Source organism: Pongo pygmaeus, chromosome 12 (assembly GCF_028885625.2).
Source record: "Pongo pygmaeus isolate AG05252 chromosome 12, NHGRI_mPonPyg2-v2.0_pri, whole genome shotgun sequence".
NCBI classification, from domain to species: Eukaryota; Metazoa; Chordata; class Mammalia; order Primates; family Hominidae; genus Pongo; species Pongo pygmaeus.
In genome coordinates, this window is record NC_072385.2 from 30427651 (window position 1) to 30453915 (window position 26265).

Sequence of the window (26265 nt, forward strand, 5' to 3'; positions counted from 1 at the left end):
ATATTCAAACCAAAGGCAAAGGAAGTTGAAAACTTTGAAAAAAATTTAGAAGAATGTATAACTAGAATAACCAATACAGAGAAGTGCTTAAAGGAGCTGATGGAGCTGAAAAGCAAGGCTCGAGTACTACGTGAAGAATGCAGAAGCCTCAGGAGCCGATGCGATCAAATGGAAGAAAGGGTATCAGCCCTGGAAGATGAAATGAATGAAAAGAAGCGAGAAGGGAAGTTTAGAGAAAAAAAAATAAAAAGAAACAAGCAAAGCCTCCAAGAAATGTGGGACTATGTGAAAAGACCAAATCTACGTCTGATTGGTGTACCTGAAAGTGACGGGGAGAATGGAAACAAGTTGGAAAACACTCTGCAGGATATTATCCAGGAGAACTTCCCCAATCTAGCAAGGCAGGCCAACATTCAGATTCAGGAAATACAGAGAACACCACAAAGATACTCCTCGAGAAGAGCAACTCCAAGACACATAATTGTCAGATTCACCAAAGTTGAAATGAAGGAAAAAATGTTAAGGGCAGCCAGAGAGAAAGGTCGGGTTACCATCAAAGGGAAGCCCATCAGACTAACAGCAGATCTCTCGGCAGAAACCCTACAAGCCAGAAGAGAGTGGGGGACAATATTCAACATTCTTAAAGAAAAGAATTTTCAACCCAGAATTTCATATCCAGCCAAACTAAGCTTCATAAGTGAAGGAGAAATAAAATACTTTACAGACAAGCAAATGCTGAGAGATTTTGTCACCACCAGGCCTGCCCTAAAAGAGCTCCTGAAGGAAGCGCTAAACATGGAAAGGCACAACCAGTACCAGCCACTGCAAAATCATGCCAAAATGTAAAGACCATCGAGACTAGGAAGAGACTGCATCAACTAACGAGCAAAATAACCAGCTAACATCATAATGACAGGATCAAATTCACACACAACAATATTAACTTTAAATGTAAACGGACTAAATGCTCCAATTAAAAGACACAGACTGGCAAATTGGATAAAGAGTCAAGACCCATCGGTGTGCTGTATTCAGGAAACCCATCTCACGTGCAGAGACACACATAGGCTCAAAATAAAAGCATGGAGGAAGATCTACCAAGCAAATGGAAAACAAAAAAAGGCAGGGGTTGCAGTCCTAGTCTCTGATAAAACAGACTTTAAACCAACAAAGATCAAAAGAGACAAAGAAGGCCATTACATAATGGTAAAGGGATCAATTCAACAAGAAGAGCTAACTATCCTAAATATATATGCACCCAATACAGGAGCACCCAGATTCATAAAGTAAGTCCTGAGTGACCTACAAAGAGACTTAAACTCCCACACATTAATAATGGGAGACTTTAACACCCCACTGTCAACATTAGACAGATCAACAAGACAGAAAGTCAACAAGGATACCCAGGAATTGAACTCAGCTCTGCACCAAGCGGACCTAATAGACATCTACAGAACTCTCCACCCCAAATCAACAGAATATACATTTTTTTCAGCACCACACCACACCTATTCCAAAATTGACCACATACTTGGAAGTAAAGCTCTCCTCAATAAATGTAAAAGAACAGAAATTATAACAAACTATCTCTCAGATCAGAGTGCAATCAAGCTAGAACTCAGGATTAAGAATCTCACTCAAAACCGCTCAACTACATGGAAACTGAACAACCTGCTCCTGAATGACTACTGGGTACATAACGAAATGAAGGCAGAAATAAAGATGTTCTTTGAAACCAACGAGAACCAAGAAACAACATACCAGAATCTCTGGGATGCATTCAAAGCAGTGTGTAGAGGGAAATTTATAGCACTAAATGCCCACAAGAGAAAGCAGGAAAGATCCAAAATTGACACCCTAACATCACAATTAAAAGAACTAGAAAAGCAAGAGCAAACACATTCAAAAGCTAGCAGAAGGCAAGAAATAACTAAAATCAGAGCAGAACTAAAGGAAATAGAGACACAAAAAACCCTTCAAAAAATTAATGAATCCAGGAGCTGGTTTTTTGAAAGGATCAACAAAATTGATAGACCGCTAGCAAGATTAATAAAGAAAAAAAGAGAGAAGAATCAAATAGATGCAATAAAAAATGATAAAGGGGATATCACCACCGATCCCACAGAAATACAAACTACCATCAGAGAATACTACAAACACCTCTATGCAAAGAAACTAGAAAATCTAGAAGAAACAGATAAATTCCTCAACACATACACCCTCCCAAGACTAAACCAGGAAGAAGTTGAATCTCTGAATAGACCAATAACAGGAGCTGAAATTGTGGCAATAATCAATAGCTTACCAACCAAAAAAAGTCCAGGACCAGATGGGTTCACAGCCGAATTCTACCAGAGGTACAAAGAGGAACTGGTACCATTCCTTCTGAAACTATTCCAATCAACAGAAAAAGAGGGAATCCTCCCTAACTCATTTTATGAGGCCAGCATCATCCTGATACCAAAGCCTGGCAGAGACACAACAAAAAAAGAGAATTTTAGCCCAATATCCTTGATGAACATTGATGCAAAAATCCTCAATAAAATACTGGCAAACAGAATCCAGCAGCACATCAAAAAGCTTATCCACCATGATCAAGTGGGCTTCATCCCTGGGATGCAAGGCTGGTTCAATATACGCAAATCAATAAATGTAATCCAGCATATAAACAGAAGCAAAGACAAAAACCACATGATTATCTCAATAGATGCAGAAAAGGCCTTTGACAAAATTCAACAACCCTTCATGCTAAAAACTCTCAATAAATTAGGTATTGATGGGACATATCTCAAAATAATAAGAGCTATCTATGACAAACCCACAGCCAATATCATACTGAATGGGCAAAAACTGGAAGCATTCCCTTTGAAAACTGGCACAAGACAGGGATGCCCTCTCTCACCACTTCTATTCAACATAGTGTTGGAAGTTCTGGCCAGGGCAATTAGGCAAGAGAAGGAAATAAAGGGTATTCAATTAGGAAAAGAGGAAGTCAAATTGTCCCTGTTTGCAGATGACATGATTGTATATCTAGAAAACCCCACTGTCTCAGCCCAAAATCTCCTTAAGCTGATAAGCAACTTCAGCAAAGTCTCAGGATACAAAATCAATGTACAAAAATCACAAGCATTCTTATACATCAATAACAGACAAACAGAGAGCCAAATCATGAGTGAACTCCCATTCACAATTGCTTCAAAGAGAATAAAATACCTAGGAATCCAACTTACAAGGGATGTGAAGGACCTCTTCAAGGAGAACTACAAACCAATGCTCAAGGAAATAAAAGAGGATACAAACAAATGGAAGAACATTCCATGCTCATGGGTAGGAAGAATCAATATCGTGAAAACGGACATCCTTCCCAAGGTAATTTACAGATTCAATGCCATCCCCATCAAGCTACCAATGACTTTCTTCACAGAATTGGAAAAAACTACTTTAAAGTTCATATGGAACCAAAAAAGAGCCCACATCGCCAAGTCAATCCTAAGCCAAAAGAACAAAGCTGGAGGCATCACACTACCTGACTTCAAACTATACTACAAGGCTACAGTAACCAAAACAGCATGGTACTGGTACCAAAACAGAGATATAGATCAATGGAACAGAACAGAGCCGTCAGAAATAATGCCACATATCTACAACTATCTGATCTTTGACAAACCTGAGAAAAACAAGAAATGGGGAAAGGATTCCCTATTTAATAAATGGTGCTGGGAAAACTGGCTAGCCATATGGAGAAAGCTGAAACTGGATCCCTTCCTTACACCTTATACAAAAATCAATTCAAGATGGATTAAAGACTTAAATGTTAGACCTAAAACCATAAAAACCCTAGAAGAAAACCTAGGCATTACCATTCAAGACATAGGCATGGGCAAGGACTTCATGTCTAAAACACTTCATGTCTAAAGCAATGGCAACAAAAGCCAAAATTGACAAATGGGATCTAATTACACTAAAGAGCTTCTGCACAGCAAAAGAAACTACCATCAGAGTGAACAGGCAACCTACAAAATGGGAGAAAATTTTCGCAACCTACTCATCTGACAAAGGGCTAATATCCAGAATCTACAATGAACTCCAACAAATTTACAAGAAAAAAACAACCCCATCAAAAAGTGGGCAAAGGACATGAACAGACACTTCTCAAAAGAAGACATTTATGCAGCCAAAAAACACATGAAAAAATGCTCACCATCACTGGCCATCAGAGAAATGCAAATCAAAACCACAATGAGATACCATCTCACACCAGTTAGAATGGCAATCATTAAAAAGTCAGGAAACAACAGGTGCTGGAGAGGATGTGGAGAAATAGGAACACTTTTACACTGTTGGTGGGTAAACAAGTTCAACCCTTGTGGAAGTCAGTGTGGCGATTCCTCAGGGATCCAGAACTAGAAATTCCATTTGACCCAGCCATCCCATTACTGGGTATATACCCAAAGGACTATAAATCATGCTGCTGTAAAGACACATGCACACGTATGTTTATTGCGGCATTATTCACAGTAGCAAAGACTTGGAACCAACCCAAATGTCCAACAATGATAGACTGGATTAAGAAAATGTGGCACATATACACCATGGAATACTATGCAGCCATAAAAAATGATGAGTTCATGTCCTTTGTAGGGACATGGATGAAACTGGAAATCATCATTCTCAGTAAACTATCGCAAGAACAAAAAACCAAACACCGCATATTCTCACTCATAGGTGGGAATTGAACAATGAGAACACATAGACACAGGAAGGGGAACATCACACTTTGGGGACTGTTGTGGGGTGGGGGGAGGGGGGAGGGATAGCACTGGGAGATATACCTAATGCTAGATGACGAGTTAGTGGGTGCAGCGCACCAGCATGGCACATGTATACATATGTAACTTACCTGCACATTGCGCACATGTACCATAAAACCTAAAGTATAATAATACTAATAATAATAAATAAAAAAAATTAAAAAAAGAAATAAATAATATTTATACTTTTGTTCCAGTCTTGAATAATTAGAGGGAAAAAATGAAGTAAGCAAAGAAACATAACTTTCAATGACTACTGTAAAATTTAAAAAAAGACAAATATCAAAATAAAAAAATTAGTAAACATGCAAACAAAGCAAAACTAAAGTTGACTTCCTAAAACCACCAATTTCATTAAATATACTTATGAACTCCTAAAAAAAAAAAAAAAAAAAAAGTGTGAATCTATGCTCTGGGGGCTCCTGATAAGTTCCAGGAAACTCCTTTCACAGCCTCTATCTCAGGGCCACATCAAATACATGTTCACTCATTGGCCTCAACAGTTGATTATCACTCCCTATTTATCTGTAGGTTCACACATTTTTGCCATTTAAATTTTTTCAAAAATTAAAACCTGGCTCAAGTTACAAGTAAAGCTTGGGTTAAAGAAAGCATTCATGAAACACTTTGTTTTCTGTAAATCAGATAGTTTATTGCCTGGTTCCCTTCCAATATATATGTGGGCTTTACTCTCCATTCAGAATTTGATTCTAATTTTTAAGTGGCAAGCAAAGTCGAATTATTAATTAAAGAATCAAGACATATAAGTATACCTCACTCTCTACATGGTGAAGGCAAACACTTTCAAAGACAATTTCCCTAATATTTTAAACCTATCACATGAAAACTTTAGCCCTTTGGATGGAAACATTTCACTGACTTTCTTCATCAGTCCCCCTTTTTTGCCATAAAAATTCACGAGATAATAAATTCCAGTAAAAAGAAAACCACACACTGTAAGGCAGAGATCTATGATAGCATAAAAGAACATTATCTAATTTAATCCCCATAACAAATCAGTGGCAGTATTATCTCATTTATATATAAGGAACCTGAAGCTCAGAGATGCTGAGTTACTAAAGATGGCACAGCTAGTAAATGGCATGTCAGAATCTGAACCCATTGCTGGATGGCTCTGAACCCTTTGCCCTTCCCAACATTAATTCGTGCCTTTCTGGAATTTTGCCAGCCAAGTGGATTTTTTTTTTAACCTAACTTAAAATATTCAAAAATAACTAACGTTATTTAACGTCCTATTCTCTAAGATTTTTTAAAAAGACATTTAAAGTTATTTTTGTCACCTGTTTCAATATGTCCCAATCCCTTAAGCTAAGAATTTATAATTTTTACTTTACCCAACTATCTCGTGATATAAATTAAGCCTGTTTACTCTTTCCAGGTCACTGAAGCAATGCTTCTTTCTAGAATTAGTCATTCAACTAGAAGAGATGGTCTGACTTTGTACAGACCATTTGTACACCATTTGTAGTTCCATTTCTAAGAAGAAACAGCAAAATGATCTACATGAAAAAAAAAAATCACCTTACAATTTCAGATGACTTTCATGAGGTAGTTTTATAAATTGTATTGCTGTACCATCATTATTGTTATTAATAAAGTTACATTTAGGTGTTATGGTAGATTTGACCAGATGTGGCAAACAGTTGTTACCATTTTCTTCATCCATAAAATTTGTCAAATTAGAGGTTTTATGGAACATACAACTAATTACGAGAAAATATATAGGCAGTGTATTTTTAACATTTTCAATACTAACAAAAAGAGCAGGACTTAATGACAGTGAACTACAGACAATCCATGCACAGTGAAGCCTGTTTAATTAGAATTCCACTAGTCTAAAATCTGTAATAGCTTGAACACAATATACTATTCATTCTGAGTTTCAAAGTTCAAAATAAATCTCAAGATGTTTTTCCATATATACCTCACTATACCTGCTGGAGACCATTTACGTGTGTGTGTGTGTGTATATATATATTTGTTTGTTTTTGAGACGGAGTCTCGCTGTGACACCCAGGCTGGAGTACAATGGCGCGATCTAGGCTCACTGCAACCTCTGCCTCCCAGGTTCAAGTGATTCTCCTGCCTCAGCATCCCGAGGAGCTGGGATTACAGGCATCCACCACCATGCCTGGCTTATTTTTGTATTTTTAGTAGAGACAGGGTTTCACCACATTGGCCAGGCTGGTCTGGAACTCCTGACCTCAGGTGATCCACCCACCTCAGCCTCCCAAAGTGCTGGGATTACAGGCATGAGCCACCACGCCCAGCCTATATCACATATACTTTAAGGTCACATGGGACCTCGGTACTCATGCCCTCTGATTCTGTCATTAAGAGATACATATTACAGGATGGTGGTGACATGTAGGGGCTCTGGAGCCAGGCTACCTGCATTAAATTCCCAGCTCTGCCTTACTAACTATGGGACCTTGGGCAAGTTACCCTGTGCCTTTGTTTCCTTCTCTATAAAATGGGGAATAGTAGAATCCACCCTACAGGTAATGGAGATTAAAAGAGATAATATATACCTGCGAAGGGCTCAGGACACTTCTTATGTGTAAGAAACACAACACCCTGAGGCCAGCTGGCCTAGGTGCCTTTCCAAGGAAAATCTGCCATCAAATGTTAGGACAACATCATGGGACTCCTGTCTTCTCTATTTGAAAATAGTTTTTAAAAATCCATTTAAAACAGCCCACAATTAGACAAGCTCACTAATTTTTCCTGGCTATGTACCTTCACCAAATTACTTCTCAATCAAAATTACTTTAAATTACAGATAGTATGACATAGATGTATGCCAAAGGGGCTTATGCAGACTTTTAAGTTATATATTCAAAAATAACTAGGAAGAACCTACTAGTTTCCCTTTACAATCTGATGTTTCATATTACCCTCTTCTTTGTAGTTCCATTCTGTGAAACTTCCATTTCTCATAGGTATTTTGTTAAACATCGCCCCTACCCACAAGGTTTATTCCAAAGTATCTACACAGATTCCACCCTCGCGTTCTTCCTCTGATTCTGGGCCTGGCCTGCCCACATCTCCTCTGAGGCCTTCCTCCATCAGTTTGCCCATCTTTCCCCTCAAGAGTGGGAACACGCATAGCCGCCCTCCCACCTCCCATCCATTCTTTCACCCCCACTGCCAACTCCAAAAAGCAGCTGGCCACGGACCCCACTGGCTCTTGGCCTCACCCTGGCTGATCTTTCCTTTTCAACCCTCTTCACCGGCTGCTTTCCCTCCCCACTACACCGTGGTGCCTGCAGCCTACTTCTCATTCTCTCCTCCTCCACCCTAGACAATCTTGTCCAATCTCAAGGCTTTCACCAGCACCTGTATGCTGATAATGCCCACTTATTTCCATACTGACCTTTTCCCTAAATGTCAGGATCTTCAGTAAACTTCCTACAGGCAATTTTATCCTCATGGTCCACGGGCATTTAAATGCAATACATTTAAATCCAAAGAGTTCCTCTTTCCCCACTCAACTCGCTCTTCCTCCTACTTTCCCTACCTCATCACACAAGCTAGATAGCCTCAAAGCACCCTCATCCCCTTCTACCCACAAAATGAGTGAATACTGCCTGTGTCATGCCCCCAACAACTCTCTACTCCCTCTCTTCCTCTCCATCCTCACCGGCCCAGGCCAGTCAGCCCTCACTCCTCACTGACCTCCTGACCTTCAGACATGGCCTCCCACAGCCACCAGACTCATCCACGTACAGCGCCTTCTAGAAATAATAATAAAATGCCAATGTGACCATTTTGCTCCCCTGCTTAAAGCCCTCATGCAGGCCATCACCTACTGGAAAATGTTCAAGCTCCTTGGAAAGCCATGCAAGGCCCTCCGAGGGCTGCTCCCAGCTCCGCTGCCCAACCTCCCATCCTGCCATTCCCGACCTGAATGCCAGGGACCTGAAACTGACCTGCACTGGTCACTGCTACTGTTCACAACTTGCTAATTTTCACCTCTTTGCCTTTCCTTACATTATCGTACCTGCCATATCCCCACCCCACTCCCAGCCTGGCTAACTCTTATCCTTCCTTTAAGACTGCAATCAGATGTCACTTTCTCTAGGAAATTGTCCCTGAAACACCATGCTGGGTAGGGTACCCCTGTATATACTCCACAGGATTTTGGACAGGTAAAAAGTCTACTTAGACTAATGAAACAATCTGTTCTTATTACTAGGCTAAAATATAAACATATCAAGGGCTAGAAATGTGGTCTCTTCAGTTCTGTGTCTGGCTCAATAAAAGGATGCTCATCTCAACCCAGAAACCTAGAAATCCAGAGGAAGAAAGTTACAAAGAGCAGCTTCAAGCCCTCTATACTGTAGACAGACTGCATTACATTATTATATATTTTAGGGCTCTAAAACATTACCTTTTTTTTCTTTCTGAGACAAGGTCTCTCTCTGCCACCCGGACTGGAGTGCAGTGGTGCAATCATGGCTCATAGCTGCCTTGACCTTCCAGGCTCAAGGAATCCTCCCACATCACCCTCCCAAGTAGCTGGAACCACAGGCATGCACCACGATGGCCAGCTAATATTTCTGTAGAGATGGGGTCTCCTCCCTATGTTGCCCAGGCTGGTCTCAAACTCCTAGGCTCAAGCCATCCTCCTTCCTCGGCCTCCCAAAATGCTGGGATTATAGGCATGATCAGCCTGTACCACCATACCTGGTCTAAAATATTACTTTTGTCCTGCTGAGGAATAAAAGTAAGGAAAAGAAATCAATTTATGTAACTAATTATTTACCTAACTATTAGAAACCAATATACCCTACTTCCTTTCAGACTCCAAAGAATTTTCTCAGGTGTTCTGTTCATATTAAAAAATTAAACTCTACTTATTGAAAAAAATTAAAGGAAGTCACTTACAAGGATTGGTTCTCAAAAGCAGCTATGCCATGTTCTGGGGAAGGAACTACCTTCAATGAAAGGAACGCAAATAAGAGAGTCCTGGTGGTACCCACTGAGCTGTCCTCTCCTGCACGTAGACATGCTTCTGTGAAAAACTCAGCAGGCTCCAAGTCAAACTCTGTCCTGGGCTCTACAATATCCCACCGCACCTGATGATCACTGGTGCTCAGGCAGAATGGACTTTATCCGCATCACTGTAACCTGAGTCCAGACAAGGTTAAGGGCTTCATCCTAGACAGTCATACAGCTAGGGCCACAGGTGGCACACCATGGTAAAAACGTGAGACCATTTGATTATCCATCAAAACAGAGGGACTACTGCACACAGACATAGATGTGAGTTGGAGTAGTGTGGTCTTCCCATTTCTGATGTTGCCATCTATTTCCTTGAGATGACAGACAGCTCATATATTTTGATCAAAGGGTTGCTAGAGCTGTATCCTCCTTTCAGGTGAATCCTCATTTCTACTCCCACAACAGCAGTGGTCCTCAACCTCTTTGGCACCAGGGACCAGTTTTGTAGAAGACTTTTTTTCCATGGACCAGGGGTGGAGGGATGGTTTCAGGATGGTTCAAGTGCATTACATTTATTGTAGACTTTATTTCTATTATCACATTGTAATCTATAATAAAAGAATTATACAACTCACCATAATGTAGAATCAGTGGGAGCCCTGAGTTTGTTTTCCTGCAACTAGAGAGTCCCATCTGGGGGTGATGGGAGACAGTTACAGATCATCAGGCATTAGATTCTCATAAGGAGAAACCTAGATCCCACGCATGCTTGGTTCACAATAGGGTTCATGCTTCTGTGAGAATCTAATGCCAGTGCTAATCTGACAGGAGGCAGAGATCAGACACTAATGTGAGCAATGGGGAGCAGCTGTAAATACAGATGAAGCTTCTCTTGCTCACCGTCTACTCACCTCCCGCTGTGCAGCCCAGTTCCTAACAGGCCCTGGACCAATACTGATCCACAGCCCAGGGGCTGGGGACCCCTGCACTCCTTAACAGAAGAGGGACCTGGCAGGATGTTTCAGAAAGTGGAAGGATGTAAACATTTGAATCCTTAGGACACTGAGAAGGCCTGGCAAGGAAAGTCTACCTGCTTCTTCCCAGGATGCTCTGAGCTTCTATTTTAGTGAACTACAGAGTCTATGGCCAGTGAACATACCTACTTCACAACCTGAGATAAAGTCCTCGGCCTCCAACTGCAGTTTCTACCTCAGCAGTTCTGAAAAAGGACACCAGAAGCCTCCCTGCCATGGAATATGATTGGTGGGACAAGAAGCAAGTGGGCCATGTGGGCAACCTATCTTCTCAACCAAGGCAGGGTCCCAGGGCGAAAGCCCAAACAATGCATTTAAAGGTCAGAACCTACCTGACCATCATCAGTAGCTTTTTCTGTTCTTAAGGAACTCCTGAATGTTGCTTCTTGGGACCCAACAGAGTAAACCTCTGAGTCTGACAGTCTTTTTTTTTTTGGTGTGTGGTGTGGGGCGGGTTGTCTGAATCACTTGTTATTTGTACTATTTATTGATAGTCAGTAAACTGTATTTTCTTAAATGTAGAAGAAACTGTATTAATTTGATGACACTAGTACTGAAGCAATAATCAAATACTTGCTTATCTTACTATGGGCCTGACCTACCTTCAGGCTTGAGGGCAACTGTTTTCCTCTCTCCTCCCCCACAATCTGAAGGAAGAGCTAGAACAGTGGAAAGTAATGTTGCATATTACAAGAAATGGTTAAACACAATTAGTCAGACCACATAATGGACTACGACATATTAAGGCAGTATCACGGCTACCAGGAGTATAGATACCAACTATGGCCCCAAATAATGCTAAACACTATTGCAAGAACTTCATCCACCAGTTCACGTGTCTCAAGACTGCAAGATTTAAATTTGCCCTACTATTCATGAAAATTCACCTTTCTTTTCCAAATCTGAAATACCCCCCATTGTTTAAATCCAATCTGGGTTTCTCTTGTCAGTAGCAGTCTTCAATGCCTACTTCAGAGAATGAAAATGTGTGTATGTGCACTCATGTGCTTATGTGCATGCACACACCCTCCTTAGAAAGATAAAGTCAATAAACTTCCTGTCAGTATCACAGAACATGCAAAGTCAATTGTGCAATATTTCCTTGCATCATCCATCCTATATGCAAACATTCTAATGAAATAGAACTGGAAATTACACACGGAAACTGCAGCTGAGTTTGGCCAACTAATGGACTCAGGGTACTCCGATAATGGCGCAGAAAGAAGGTGGTTAGCCAAGCGGGGATGCAAGGTCCCCAAGTGAAGTATCTGAAACCTACTATGGGTTCCACATAGAGTCTTCAATTGTGATTTCTCGTAGGACACTAGGAAAGTTGCAATTTGCAGCTATGGCCATGGGGTAGTGCAATAATTCTGCAAATAGCTGACCCCACCCCCAACACTCCTATCCCCCCAACCCCAGCCCTCCCAAAGAGAGAATGGCTAGGAGAGAATGGGGACATTTGGTCTGAATCCTGGGCAACTACAGGGGTTACTGAAGAGATTCTCCACAATCCAAAAGTGTCTGTAAGACTATCCAGTTACTCTCAGCATTCGAGCCCGATACAACAGAAGGTCCTGGGCTTTGAAGGAATGATAAGAACTGAGAGGCTATAAAAAGTGATTAGCCTATTTATTACAAATTGTGTTTACTTAGGTTTTTATGTTTACTTCCCACCATACCTCCACTAGAATACAATTAACCACCCCCTCACTCATCAGAATTGTATTAGAAAGAATCACAAAAATAAAATAAATACTGCATCTAAACGCAACCGTCAAGCTTTATGGAACTGTACTGTTATTACACAAAGTTGTCCCCAAAACAGGGAGAAGCAAATGCAAATTTTGAAAGGGCTTCTTTTCAAAGGAAATTTTTGTCCATTTAGTCCTTACAAGTCAAAGTTTGGTCTGTGGACCAAAACTATTACTTGGGAGCCAGTTAGAAATGTCGACTCCTGCTTCTATTATATTAGAATGTGTATTTTAACAAGCCTTCTAGATTATTTGGACGCACATGGAAGTTTGAGAAGCATTCCCCGAGTGACAGCTAAGCATACTGACCTATGCTCTCGAAACAATTTTCTACACCCTGGGTCTTTTCTTCTTCTACAAGCATTCTACGTGAAAACAAATATATTTTGAAATTTTAAAACAAAAATAGATTATTTCCTAGAACTGGTGGTGATCCACTAAAGCCTCTTTCTATCTAAACTGCCAGGTAACTAATTAACATGTCAATGAACACTGACTGAAATTCTGTTCTGTCACTTCATAACGCAGGTAAACAGTACAGACATGAGAAGAAAAATTTAAGACCAACAGACTCACATCATGGTCCTCTAGGGGATTTTCGAAACTAATTTCCTGCCCATATAAAAGGAAAAATAAAATTATTTCCAGTATCAAGTTAAGCACATAACTCTCTAAATGGAGTTGCTATGTTAAAGTGGTCTCCAAATTACAGTCATTTTTGTTTACCTCCGCTAACAATGAGCCTCCTGGGAAGAAATTATGTGAAGAAGTACCCTCTATGCCTTTCTCCACAGGTGAGTGGGGAAATTGCAGAGGGAAAATACACAAGTGAATACAATTAATGACTTCTGCACTCTTTGATTCCTGCTACCCTGTGAGGGGAATGATCATAGAATTTTGAAGCTGGAAGGAATCTCGGAGATAGCCTATTGCTGCCGCTCTGCCTACCCAGGAATGTCTTTCTACAAAGTCAGGTAATTGTTACCCTTTGAGACAGCCCACATCACATCACTGTTAAATGCTCTCACACCCACTGATCTTACTCGTGCCCTTGAGCAACCCAGAACAACTCTATTCCCACTTCCCAGCTAAATGCCTTCAAACACTTGAGGCCCCTATCATATCCCGGGTGGTAGTTTCCTTAGATTCAACCCATTTAGTTTCTTGGATTGGGTGGTGTCCCCTTGCTCTGATATAAACACTGTGTATTTTGTTTCCAGTGAAACTAAATTATGATTAGCCTGACATAATTTAATGAGACCCACAGTGCCAAATGAAGTCATTTGATGTAATGGTTGGTAATGCAATACATTCTCAGTGAAACATAAAAGATTATGTAATGGTTAATAGATCTACATATGTGAGTAGTACAACCGTTAAGTAAGAGCATATTTGTCTGCTGGACTATGATGCACGACTAAGAAAAGCTACCAACCTCTACTCAAAACCGTCCCAGGGTCCTGTTGCCAGGGACAGAACGCTGCACCACATGGACTGCTGAATCTGACCTCATGTGGCCTTTCTATATTCTTCCTTGTTTATGAAAAAGAGACATTTTTAAGAAAGCAAAGGGTATAGAAGAGCTACATGTGGCATTCAGAGCAATTGACACTTTTATTACTTAACATCACAACCTTATGAGGTAGGCCAGTCTAAGTGCTGTCATTTTATAAGTGATTAAACCAAGACTGAGAATAGGAAATGAGAAAAATCATGAGCTGCCCAGGGCCAAACAGAAAGCAAGGTTGGAGCCAGCTGAATTCAGAAACCTCAATTAAATTCCAAGACAAAAGGGAACAGCCAACATTGAAAATAAGTTTTATGGATTTCACTTTGAAATAAAACAACAACAAAAAAATTATGTTACCATTAAATGATATTAAAATCGTCTTTTATGGGGCCTCGATTTTGCCACCAAGGCTTTATTCCCAAAAATTAAAATAAAAAAAAAATCAAACAGGCAAATCTATTTCAGGTTAAAAATTCCACTTACACACAAATTCTTGCATCCTATATTGAGAGGTTTTCTTTTTTCTTAATTTGCCTATTAATCTGTATTAAGCCAAAGGCCTTCGTTCAAGTTGCTCAAGTGTCATTGATTAGACCCATTGTGGTTAACAAGGACATTCTCCCAAAATAGGTTCTTAGCATTTTAAAACCCTCCTACATTTTCACAAAAGAGAATCTGGAACACAGGAAGGAATCATTTCCCCACACACAATACTCATCTTCATTGTCATCAAGAGATATTTGGTTAAAAACCCATCTGCACATTAAGGTGCACCCTCCCTGGGTTCCTCCTCCCTGGTATCCTCTGGGGCCCCAGCCCAGCTGGAGTCCCCAAGTTCTCGGCGCCCTGAACTAACCAGTCTCTCCACCCAGCTTTCTCCAAAACACACCCCACACAAGGGCTGAGCTCCTCCACAGCGGATGCAACACTCCACTGCTTCCCATCTAGGCCCCCTGCCTCCTCCAGGCTGACGAGCAGCCCCTTCCCCACTGCTGCCCACAGCCCTAGCCCTGGAAGCCACTCTTCTGAGAAGCCTTTGCCTCCTCGTACCTGCCGAGGCCCCTTCAGGCGCATGATGAGGGCCAATGAGAGCCATGCAGTCAACTACACAGTGACCTTTGGCCAGTGTGAGTACACGCAGCTCTGCAGAGCTGCTCTCTACCAATCAGCTCCAGGACACCTGGGGCTCAGACAGGTGCACTCTCCTTCTGCCCTTTCTTTGTACTCTGCTTTGACCCATAAGGACTGACCAAAAGGATAGGAATAGGCCTTAAAATGTTTGCTTTACTGCAGCTGGAGGAAAGGGTAGAGGCACCAGAAGGTCAAGATCAGTGATCTGTAGCATTTTCTGGCACTATGAAGGGAAGTCTAAAAAGGCCTGAAGGAAGCCACCCACTGGCCTGCACATGTCCCCTGGCAGCTGATTTGAAGACAAGCAAAAGCATCAGCGGGCACTATTGGGCAGTATCTTTAGGGAGACTAAACTGCTAGTGCCTCTGCATCCCTCCCTGCCTGTGTGAGTCTACCTTCACCAAACAAGATCCACACTTTATTCCCTCCATGTTTCTATTCACAGTCTTCCCACCACGTGGTTTTCCTCCTTTCCATTTCCTCCTGAAATTCTACTCCAGGACCCATTTCAAATGCCACCCCACCATGAATATCTTACTTTCAATGGGATGTGCCCGTGCCCCCTCAAGCAGGCAGTGTCAGCCTTGGATTGCAGGTATTTATGGGTATGGCTTATTCTCCTATTAAGTTCCCAAAAAACACACTCCCCTTTGCATCCTGTACAGCAGGGTTTCCTAAACTGTAGGTTTCAGCCTATGAGTGGGAAATTAAAAAAAAAAAAAGAAAAAAGAGAAAGAAAGAGGATAGGAAATATCCAAGTGTATCACATATAGTAATAAGCGTTATTTCATGATGCTCTTGTTTCACTTACTTGTATGCATGTGCAAGGGGTGGTGGGTGGCAGTATTAAATGTGTATTTGTTACTGGGGGTCATAGTCTGAAGCATTTGAAAGTCACTGCCCTGAGGGTACCTCTCCTCTGTCTAATACTCTGTGAATGCTTATTGAATTGAACAGGTTGATGAGTATGAAATGATCCATGTATTATAACTTCAAAGGCTCCAACTTACAGGAATATAAAGAATAATGCCTATCTGAACAAAAGTGTGTGGATTCTGGCTTATATGAAGCTATGGAGGAATGGGGTGAGTGGTAGGGAAGAACAGAATATTTATTATACTATTGTATGTTGATAGACTTTCTGTCCGATGATTAAAATGTGTTAACATTTAAGGAAGATGAAATACAAGTTCATTTTGGAAAACTTTTCTCATTCACTGAAACTACCTCATGACTACAAAGTTCTGCATCTTTAAAATAGGCAGTATAGGTAATTCCACCATGATGCATAAAAGGATCTTTCAGAGACACCATGAAAGCCCTTGTTCAAGTTTTCTTTGCCCAAGATGCCTCCATGTACTCTCAATACCCCCACCCACACCATCTGTCTTCCAAGACTTAGTTCAAAGGCCACCTATTTCATGGAAGTCTTCTTTTTTTTTTTTAACTCAATTTTTCCTCTTTCCATCCTCCACCCAAGTCCCAAATATGGTCTCTTTTCTGAATCACCCGTGTTGAAAACTTCCTTTTTCATGTGTGTTCTTAATTTCCTCACTAGACAATAACACTAATATGTACAACCTACGCCTTACTCATCCTTGCATCCCCCACAGAAACCAGCACAAGGTCTTCTACTTAAGAGATGATCAATAAATATTTGTTAAATGAATTAAATGAAAGCAACATTTAGCTTGTTAAAAGGGATGGTCATTATTTTAAAGGCCCTGAGGAACGGCTTATATGTCTAGCATCTAATCAAAAGCTGGTGGACCACAGAAGGAAGACCAGGGAGTGGAGGGGGCAGCCTTGTGCCTCTGCCTATCTGCCCCTGTAAACTCACGGAATGCCCAACTCTTCAAGACTCTACAGAACAAAGCTACAGTGTCAAGTGCTGAATGAACACCTTCACCTTTTTCCAAGTTCTTCAGTCTTGCTTCAAACCAGAAATTGGAAGTGGAATTAGAGGTGGAAATTAGGGCTATCCTTTTCAACTTTAAGGTATGGCTGAAAAAGTTGAAACAGCCAGCTGGATAATTCAGGCTCAAAAAACCCATCCTGAAGAATAAGTATGGATGTTTCTGAGCGGGAGGAAGTGTGTGCAAGAAGGCAAAGGAGGTAGTTCTTGAATTATCAATTGATTGTGTATATTGATTATATTCAACAGAACTGAGCTTTTCCCTTTATATTTTCTATACAGTCATTTGAGGACACTTTCGGTGACTGCAAGAATAAAGTAGCTCAGATTCAAAGCCACAGTCACAACTAATAAATTCCAATTTGTTCAATTGGAAAATGATGTCCATCAATTAGAAAAAGTTCTTAGGGATTAAAGTAAGATTCTCTTTTGCCATTAATCTGTACCTCCTCCTTCCCCCTTCAAAAAAGTTTTTCTATGATGAATCAAAGGAAGAAGTTTTCAATGGTCTTTAAAATGTATATTGCTCTAATACAATAATTCATAATTAACAGGTATACTTTCCTAACTATGGTATTTTATTTTCAAATTTTTAATTTTAATACCATTTAGGGCTCTAACTCTCTGATATTTTAGCAAGACCTTAACTTCCAGTCCATGGGGATTTTGTTTTGTAATTAATTTCAGAGCTGTCCTTATAAACTGAGAGACATTTGAAGTACTCTAGAAAATGGCAATTGTCTGACTGGATTTGAAGTCAGATCATTGGGCTTTGAAGCTAATTTCTGGTTGAAATATAGCTGCCCCATTTTTAGATATGTGACTCTGGGCAGGTTACCCTATCTCCCCATCTTCAATTTTCCTATCTGTAAAATGGAACTAATAACAGTACTTGCTTTATAATTAAAAGAGCTAAAACATGTAATGTACCCAGAACAGTGTCTGATAAATAATAAGTGTTCAGCAAATGTTAGTTTTAAAAAGTCTGCTGTCATCTGTTTTATGACCTCAGTAAAGTAATTTCCTCATCTATAAAATGGAACTACTACCACTTACCTTGTCCAGGATTAAGAGATTCAAATAAGAAAACAATGGATATGAAAATACTGGACACACAGAAAGTTCTCAAATATTAGTTATTTTGAACCATCTATAAGCTTAAAAGTAACCATAAACTTAAAAATTTACGTAAACCATAAAACTGAGAACATAGCATCCAAAAATTCATCTGTGAGAAAATGTCTAAACATATTAGAAATGCATACTCAAGTTTGGTTTTTCTTTAACTTATCAGAAACATATAAGCTTTTGTAAAATGTAATTCTACATCTGCAAAACTAGAAACCCTCCCGGTCAAGCCAAACTGTCCTACTATACTGTGATCAAGAAAGTCTACATGCCTTCATAAGCCAAAACTCGATGCACTGATTAAAATGTGATTGCACGTACATCAACTCTTTAAAAAACGTGTAATTTTTTGCTTTTTTAAAAGTAATAAATGTACTGCTAATGTAAATTTCAAGTCAATTCAACAGATATTTATTCTGTGACGCTGCTCCCGGGTAATTCAGCTGGGAACTAAGGATGCAAAAGGAAACAGAGCTCAGGCTCTGTGCAGGAAGACCCCACAGATTACGCTGATAATCTCAAAATATTACTTATAAAAGTCATAAGGGGGTTCACTTTGAGTCAGCAAGCAGACAAGCAGCATAAAAATATGCCGAAACAGTAAGTTCTTCCCTTTGACTGAAAAACTGCCTTTTAAAAGCAAACAGCATTTTAAAAGTACAGTTGCTATCTGGAAAGCTAGTGAATTTGCGCCAGAAACCAACACTTCTAAATGTAAACCTATAAAATAATAGGTATCTGTAAATGAAAGGCTGAAATAACCCCAGGAGCAGCAACACAGTAATTAGCAACTTTTACAGAGTCATAACATGTTTCATATTCTTTCTGCCCTGGCTCTTTGAAGTTTCCAGTGCAATATGTAAAAGTTTTATTACGTTAGGGCCGGTCCTTGTGTGTTTTACAGGCACCAACATTATGCAGAGCAAGCTGTACTTACTCATCATAGGCTCTTTTATAAGAAACCGTTCGATAATGTGCTAGCTTTGTGTCCAGTTTATTTTGTTACACCTGTCTTTAGGAAAATAAAAGTCACTGGAAACCTAAATCACAGAAAATACACAGAGATCCACATATCATCTATATGAGTTATAAATCATAAAGCAGTTTAGCTTGAAAATCGTACATTGCATATTCATGTGCACACCACTTGCAGTTTTAGACACATGTGAACTCTTTACTGAATTAAAGCAAAAGGAAAAAAAAAAGCTCAGCTCTACAATAAGCGATTACCAGAGGTAGAACAGAGTGCAGTTAATATGCTTGTTCCAGCAGATGTTCATCCCCGTAAATATTAAACATAACACAAGTTCCTCCAGGAATATGCAGGCAGTAATTTTACCACCTGAATAGTGCTGGTTGGAAACATTTAAGAGATAGTGGGGGGTTGGGGGGGACAGAGAACGAAGGGGGAATAAGACAGATACTAAAGCAGCCAATGGGATTTTTAAGACACCCGCAACTGGAATTAAACTGCTTTCAGCGGCGATTTACCTACAGCAGCTCCCCAGTGTGAGATCCCCGAGAAACGGAACCTGGAGTGCCCCCCGGGCTTCGAGCTGTGAGCGTGGCATAAAGGGATACCCGGGGCGTCCGGGTGGGGTGGGGAGGAGGAGTGCAACTGTGACGAGGTGTGAAGAAAGGGCCCAGAGGAATTGTGAACCCCGAGGAAAGGAGTCTCCCTGGGCTAAGGCCTCTGGAATACCGGCACGGAGAAACACTCGTTTCCTGCCCTGGGTGTTCACTTTTCCATCTCGGTGGAAGTGGGTGGGAGAGACAGAAAGGATGCAGCCGAGACCGGGCGCAGGCGGGGAGGCTGGAGCATCCTCTAAGGGCACTTCGCAGCAGCACCAACTCCAGGGGGTCGCTGGTGCCAGCCAGAGGAGGGAGGGGGCGCAGTCGGAGGGAAAGGAAGTGAGAGGAGCAGGGGGCCGACGGGTGGATCCCCAGGCATTAGTGACACAGTCTTCAAATCGCTTCTTTTCCTCCCCACGGCTGCGCTCTGCCCCTGGCTACCTAGATCACCAGCCCCTGGGTTGGGGCGGGCCGCCGCGAGGGAAGGGAACGGGAGAGGGGGAAACAGACGGGCAGGCGGCCACGCATCCCACCCGGGGAGGCAGGAAAGGGCTGGCGAGGCAGGCGCCCCCGACCCACCCCACCCCCACGGCGGCCGGCCGCCCGGAGCCCCCAGCCCAGGTGAGGACGCGCGGGCCGCCGCGGCCGCCCCTCGCCGCTCCTGCCCGCCCGAAGCGGCCGGCACGGGGACTTACCACAGTGACTCGAGGTCCCATTCCTGGAGCAGGGCTAAGTCGAAGCTGTCCATGGTGGGAGGTGTCAGCGCCGCCGCCGCCGCCGCTACCGCCGCCGCCGAGGCTCGGGCCGCCCGCGCGCTGCAACGAAAGGCGCCGCTCAAGGTGCATCCCAGCAGCGCCAGAGCGGCCGCCGCCCGCCCACCGCCCGCCCCCAGGTCGGGGCTCCCGACGCCCCCCGCCCCCGACTCCGGGCCGGCCGGGCTGGCTGCAGCGGCCGGCGCACTCACCCGCTCCCCGGCTTGCGCGCAGGCACACTCAAGAGAGAGCGGCGAGCTCGCCGCGCCGCCGCCGCCCCCCGCCCCCGGCCCTGCGCCCGCCCCTCCTCCCCTCCCTCGCGGCGGCCCGGCCCGCTGCTGCAGCCGCCGCCGCCGCTGCCGCCACCGCGGTGCTCTGCGCCCGCCCGCCCGCCTCTTTCTCCTCCGGGAGGCGCGTGTGCGCGGGCGAGGCCGAGGCGCGCGCGCACCGTGAGCCCCGCGCCGCGCCCGCCCCGCGCGCCCCTGCACTCCCCGCGCCGCTCCTCGGGGTCCCGCGGCGCTCGCAGGCCGCGCCGCCCCGCCGCCCCTGTTTCGCAGCTCTTACGGCCCGCCCGCTCCTCAGCAGCCCGGGGGTGCCCGGGGCGGCACTGCAAACGGGAGAGAGCGGCGAGGCGGCGGCGCCGAGTGCGGGGGGATGCGGAGCCGTGCCCGGCCCTGCCGCTTCCCTCGGCCGCCCGCCCGCGTCCGGCCGCGCCCGGCCTTGCCCGGGCTGCACGCACTTCTCCCGCGCCCCAGAATCCACTTGACCCTGCTGGGCGCTCCCGCGGGCGGCGGACCCGGGTGGGTGCGGGGAAATTCCCCGGCCGCCCAGGCGCGGGGAGAGTGAGCTGTGCCGCCTGCAGCAGCGCCCCACACAAACCGTTTAAGGTCTCTGGAGCCCGCAAGTTCAGCGAAATAAAGCGGCGGCGCGGAGGAAACCTCTTCCACCCGGACCTGCTCTCCGTTGCGGTTTGGCCTCCAGTGGTGGTCCCACCCACCCTCTAGCTGGCCAGCCCTGGAAACCAACCTCCTTTCTTTTTATTTCTTACGGGGAAGGGGGACAAACTGGCTTCCGGGTGTCGACTTCAAACTTGCCGCCCGTCTCCGGTCTGGGAAGGCAGGTGATCAGCTAGAAGGGTGATAAGAGTATCATCGTGGCTCCTAAAGAGTAATAATAATCTCCCTCATTGTAAAGACAGCTCTTCCCCCTGGCTTACTTTTTTAGACATGCTGCGAAGCGCATGTCTCCATCAGGGCCCTACCTCTGCTTCTCCACAGCTGGCCTAGAACCGGAAGCCCCTCCAAGGCCCCCTGACTCTCCTGACCTCTTGGCCACAGCTCCGGATTCTCACCAGGGATTCCCCAGCATTCCTAGAGAGCGGCTCAGAGCCCTGCAGTTGTGCCTCACCACGCGAACCAAACCTCGCACTCCCCGCCAAAAGGGAGTCCCTTCCAGCACTCTCCCCTTTGTTCCTTTTTCTGGGCAGGAACCGCTGACTGGGGCTGCCAGAAATGTAAACCCTGGGTGCAAGTGACGGGATCCCTCCAACATCAAGCCGAAGAGTCATCCTCTCACCTCACCACCTCCGAATGAGGATTAACAAACTCAATTCAGGACACACGTAGAAGACCAAAAGGCCAATGAGACTTCTTTCCTATTTGAGATCGGATTTCAGAATGCTCAGCCTGGCTCCCTTCTTCCCCCAGCTCTGAATCAATCCTTTCTTCATTAGCATCCATAACTAATGTGCAAAATGTAAAACGCTAAATTAAGACAGAGTTGGCATCAACATAGTCTGAGAAAATGGAATTGTTATTTTACAAGCTGATAACTCTCAGCCCTCAAAAACCCCTCTCAGCTGAAGGTAGCAAGAAGGTTAGGTAAAAACATAAGAGAATATGAATATAGGAAAAAGTACAGGTGTGAAGGGCTGGCTGCCCAAATCCTAATGCACAGTGTATTTGGAAAAAGGAAAAAAAAAAGAAAATCTGTCTTTCTAATATCCCCTTAGCATACGCCTTGTTGGAAATGTTTGCTTTGGCGAAAGTGAGATCGAGACATTGAGACAGCATTCCCAGGAACAAAGGCTGGGGGTGGAGGGTGGAGGAGGGAGCAGGAACAGCCCCTGTCTGGAAGAACTGCAAGTTCTGAGGCCTGAACAAGAAATGTGTCCTGTTCCCGTGCTCCTGGCTGCAGCTGGGAAGCTTCTTCAGAAAGGAGACCTCCCGGCCCTCACCGGGATCTGGCTTTCCTTCCCTTCCCACCACATCTGTTTATACAAAGGAGGGCCGCTGAAGGACAAACATAACCGTGTTTACTGCGAGTCCCATGCTGGGCTTGGAGCTCAGATACAGATTTGCCCTCACCATGGAGGCTGAAGATAAATAGATGATCCCAGAAAAGGAAAGAGGGAAGGCCCTGGGATGGTATAGAGCTGGTTGAGGGGTTTACTCATGAAAGGCCTCTCCCAAAAAGCCATGTAGTAACGGGCAGATTTACATTTGAATTTAAACTCTGGTGCCTTGTGTTTTATATATGAGAGTGTGTGCACCTAAAGCAATTGCAAGGTGGGTATTTAAAAATGTTTCTTTAGGAATAGCCATGATTTTCTGTTTGGGGCCTCTAACATGGGGATAGTTGGATTGATTATTTCCAGTGTTATGTTTTCATGTAATAGTGTCTTGGAGAATGAGGGCTTTTGAGGAAACCCAAATAATAGTTGCAGATCCTGTTTTTTACTAAGCTGTCATGGAGATAAATCCAAAATAATTTTTACAAGTAAAATGTAGAACAGTTAGTGAGAGACTTTATGGGAGATCTTTATTATTTATCTGGTTTATGAAGATGTTCCTATTATCCTCCAGCCTCTGGGTATGCAAACCGAAACGAGCACTTAATCTAGTTGTCAAAATTTTAACTCCTTAATACAAAGCAAAAAAAGGGTTTGGACTTTTGGGGATTAGAATGTCAGAACTAAAAGGGAAGTTTTTTATGTAAAAGAGAAAGAGACTCTCTAAAAATAAAAATTTTAGAGTGATGTTTTCTATGAAGCTGCTTAGCTTTTGCTCATCCTATAGTGCTTGTGACCTGAGGGTCTTTTCTCCCCACATGGATGCAAGCAACACTCCTGGGAACTGAATCAAACCACCCAGCTAAGGGGAGGGCTGCTGGGGGAAGCTGCTAAATGAGAGGAGCTGCTTGGCTTCCCGGGTCAGGTTGGTTGGTTGGTGTAGACTAAATGTACCAAAGAAAGGGACTAACAAATGAATCCTGCTCAGCCTGGGGCCCTACTCACATTCTGCCAACCTAGTGCTGGAAGCCTCTTAAATAAACCCAGAAGCAAACCTATGGCATCTAAGATCCTCCTTCAGATATTATTTGATAGAAGAGAAGCCTTGCATGGCTTTAATTCATGCCTTATTCTGAAGACTCAGCTGCAACTTAGAGGTCGTTTTTGTAACCAAGTGGGATTTTTTTTCTCTCTTTGTAATCCCACCATTCCCCTAGAAAAATACATCTGGCCAAAAGCTGGCTCTGCAGGTGGTACTGCTGGAAGGTGATAGGAGCATCATCAAGCTGCTTCAGCCCCTACAGCATCTCCTCCAGCTTTGTCCCTAAGGACACCATTCTTTCCTGTTCCAGCAACGCTGCAGACGCATGACTCCATCTGCTTCTCCTTCCAGAGGCTTCTTGGGTGTTTGTAACTGTATCCAGGGATTGCGGGATAAACCCTCTAGGCTTTCTCCTTGCAAATTACATGCTAATATGTTGAGCTCCAGGACAGCATAGATTTTAGATCCACTCAGGAGTTCTTGTGTCTTCAGGCCTTTCCCTCTCTCTCCACAGGTACCTCTGAGTGGTTCTAACCTAGGATTCGAGGTGCCTTTCTTTCTGTATTTTTTTCGTCATTCACCAGGTCCCGAGCAGATGGTGTGGCTGTGCTGGCTGTCATCACTCCTCCTATGTTTCCATGGAAACATGGGGCATAGGGACCATCTCCGCCTTGGGTTCTCTGACAGTATCCTCTGGCGAAGAACTTCAGTACTCGTGCCCCTCCCCCAAGGCTGTCCGCTGTCCTAGGGAGTTGGAGACCTTTCTGGGGCCCTGGAAGCCAGGGTCATTTCAGAGATCATCTAAGGACATACTCCCTGCAAATGGTTGTGAACTGGCTGGGAAAAGGAGGGAGGGTAGAAAGGGGGCCAATACCCAAGTCGAGGGCTGAGACCTGTTTTAGAAGACAACATATTTGGACTATCTGTCCCTGCAGCCAGCTTCCATAATAGCTGATTATTGCCCAGATGTCAAAAGAGATGCTCCTAGGGTTCCGTCTGCTCATCAGACAACAGATATTTATTGAATGTAAGTAGTTGCTGAGGTTTTATGCTTCACTGATATTCTACCCCCAGGAATGAATGTTCCTGGGAATGTGCATTTCTTTCTTTTTTTTTTTTAACAAAACCAGGTTTTTCCCTAAGGAATGCACCTTCCCCAAAGTTTCCCGCATCCTCCTGCCTACATAATTCACTTATATAGTCACTATGACATTAATTAGATTCAGAAGTCTGTGGAAACAGCAGAGCTCGGCAGGGTCAGAGGGCAAGCAGGGCAGAGAAAAGAGAGGGGAAAATAAGCCCTGGGAGAGCGGAAGGAAGTGGAGGGAAGTTTTTCATGCCCTTCAAGTACCAAACAAAACAAAAATAATTTCAAAAGTGGTCAGCCACTATAACACTGCTTAGAGAATTAAGGTACTGACAAATTGAAGAGTGCTTTAAAATAAAGTGGATGGGACATAAGCATGTATGTCTTGGTGTTAGTTGCTCCTTATACAGCCGGTACTAAAGGCTGGTGGGTGAAGCTTACCACATTTTAAAAAGAAAAAGGCAGGCACACATACTAAAGTTGAAAATGCAGGCAGGACGGACATTTACTTTTCATAAAAGCGGATCAGAAAAGCATCTCCCATCACAGATCATGTATTTTATGCCATGCTGACCTATGTTGGGGGATAATCTCATTATTTTGTGATATGAGAAGATCCTTTGATGCTGGTAACAAGAACCAATCATCCTGACTTAAATCTTAATATCCCCACAGGTTCTTTGTCATGCTACTTCAAGATGTGCCCTGGCCATTCATGCAAGTTTCAAGGACTCTGAACCTGTTGAGAATAGGACATAACTAATCTTATCATTAGCAAACATGTCTATGTTACTATCAGCTGGGTGCTGTTCTAAAGTATCAACTCCACTTAGTCCTCCCAAAAGCACATGAGGTATGTTGCCATTGTTTTTATTTTGCAGGTGACTATGCTAAGGAACAGGTAAGTGTCATAAACCCAAGCATGGCAGATCGGGAATTGGTATGGTATTACTGGTAGCTGTGATACCATACTCCACCTCCCACAACTTTTTCCTTAATTATCTATAGCATTGGCGCATTCTCATGCTCACAGGCACTGAAATAATGAAAGTAATACAGTCCCAGTCGGAAGGCGAGAGAGAGCCCTCTACCCCTCTCTGCAATTCTCCTCCCACCCAGTTTTGCCCCTTGAGTTCTGCCATAACCGCGCCTGGAGTGAGGCGCTCCTTGTCTCTAGACTCAACGTCTTCCTTTGCAACATGAGAAGGCTGGATTGGGTGTTCTTTGTCTCTGTCAGTTTTTGTCTCTGACAGTTCTGAAATGTTAGAGTT

General features: G+C 43.5%; 1 protein-coding gene across 11 annotated transcripts in view; it reads right to left on the reverse strand.

Annotated features, from left to right (window-relative positions):
• Positions 1-22151, reverse strand: part of AFF3 (ALF transcription elongation factor 3) — a 579079-nt gene extending 556928 nt beyond the window's left edge. For 4 of the 11 annotated variants that reach the window (XM_063649229.1, XM_063649227.1, XM_063649228.1 and 1 more), the window contains exons 1-3: positions 21927-22151; positions 21624-21703; positions 20519-20638 (exon numbers count right to left, since the gene is read on the reverse strand). In XM_063649229.1, coding sequence (XP_063505299.1) covers positions 20519-20638; positions 21624-21703; positions 21927-22142 — 416 coding nt within the window. In that variant the 5' untranslated portion in view covers positions 22143-22151. The other 7 variants (XM_063649234.1, XM_063649231.1, XM_063649230.1 and 4 more) reach the window with 6 other exon arrangements.
• Between the last annotated feature and the right edge of the window lie 4114 nt (positions 22152-26265).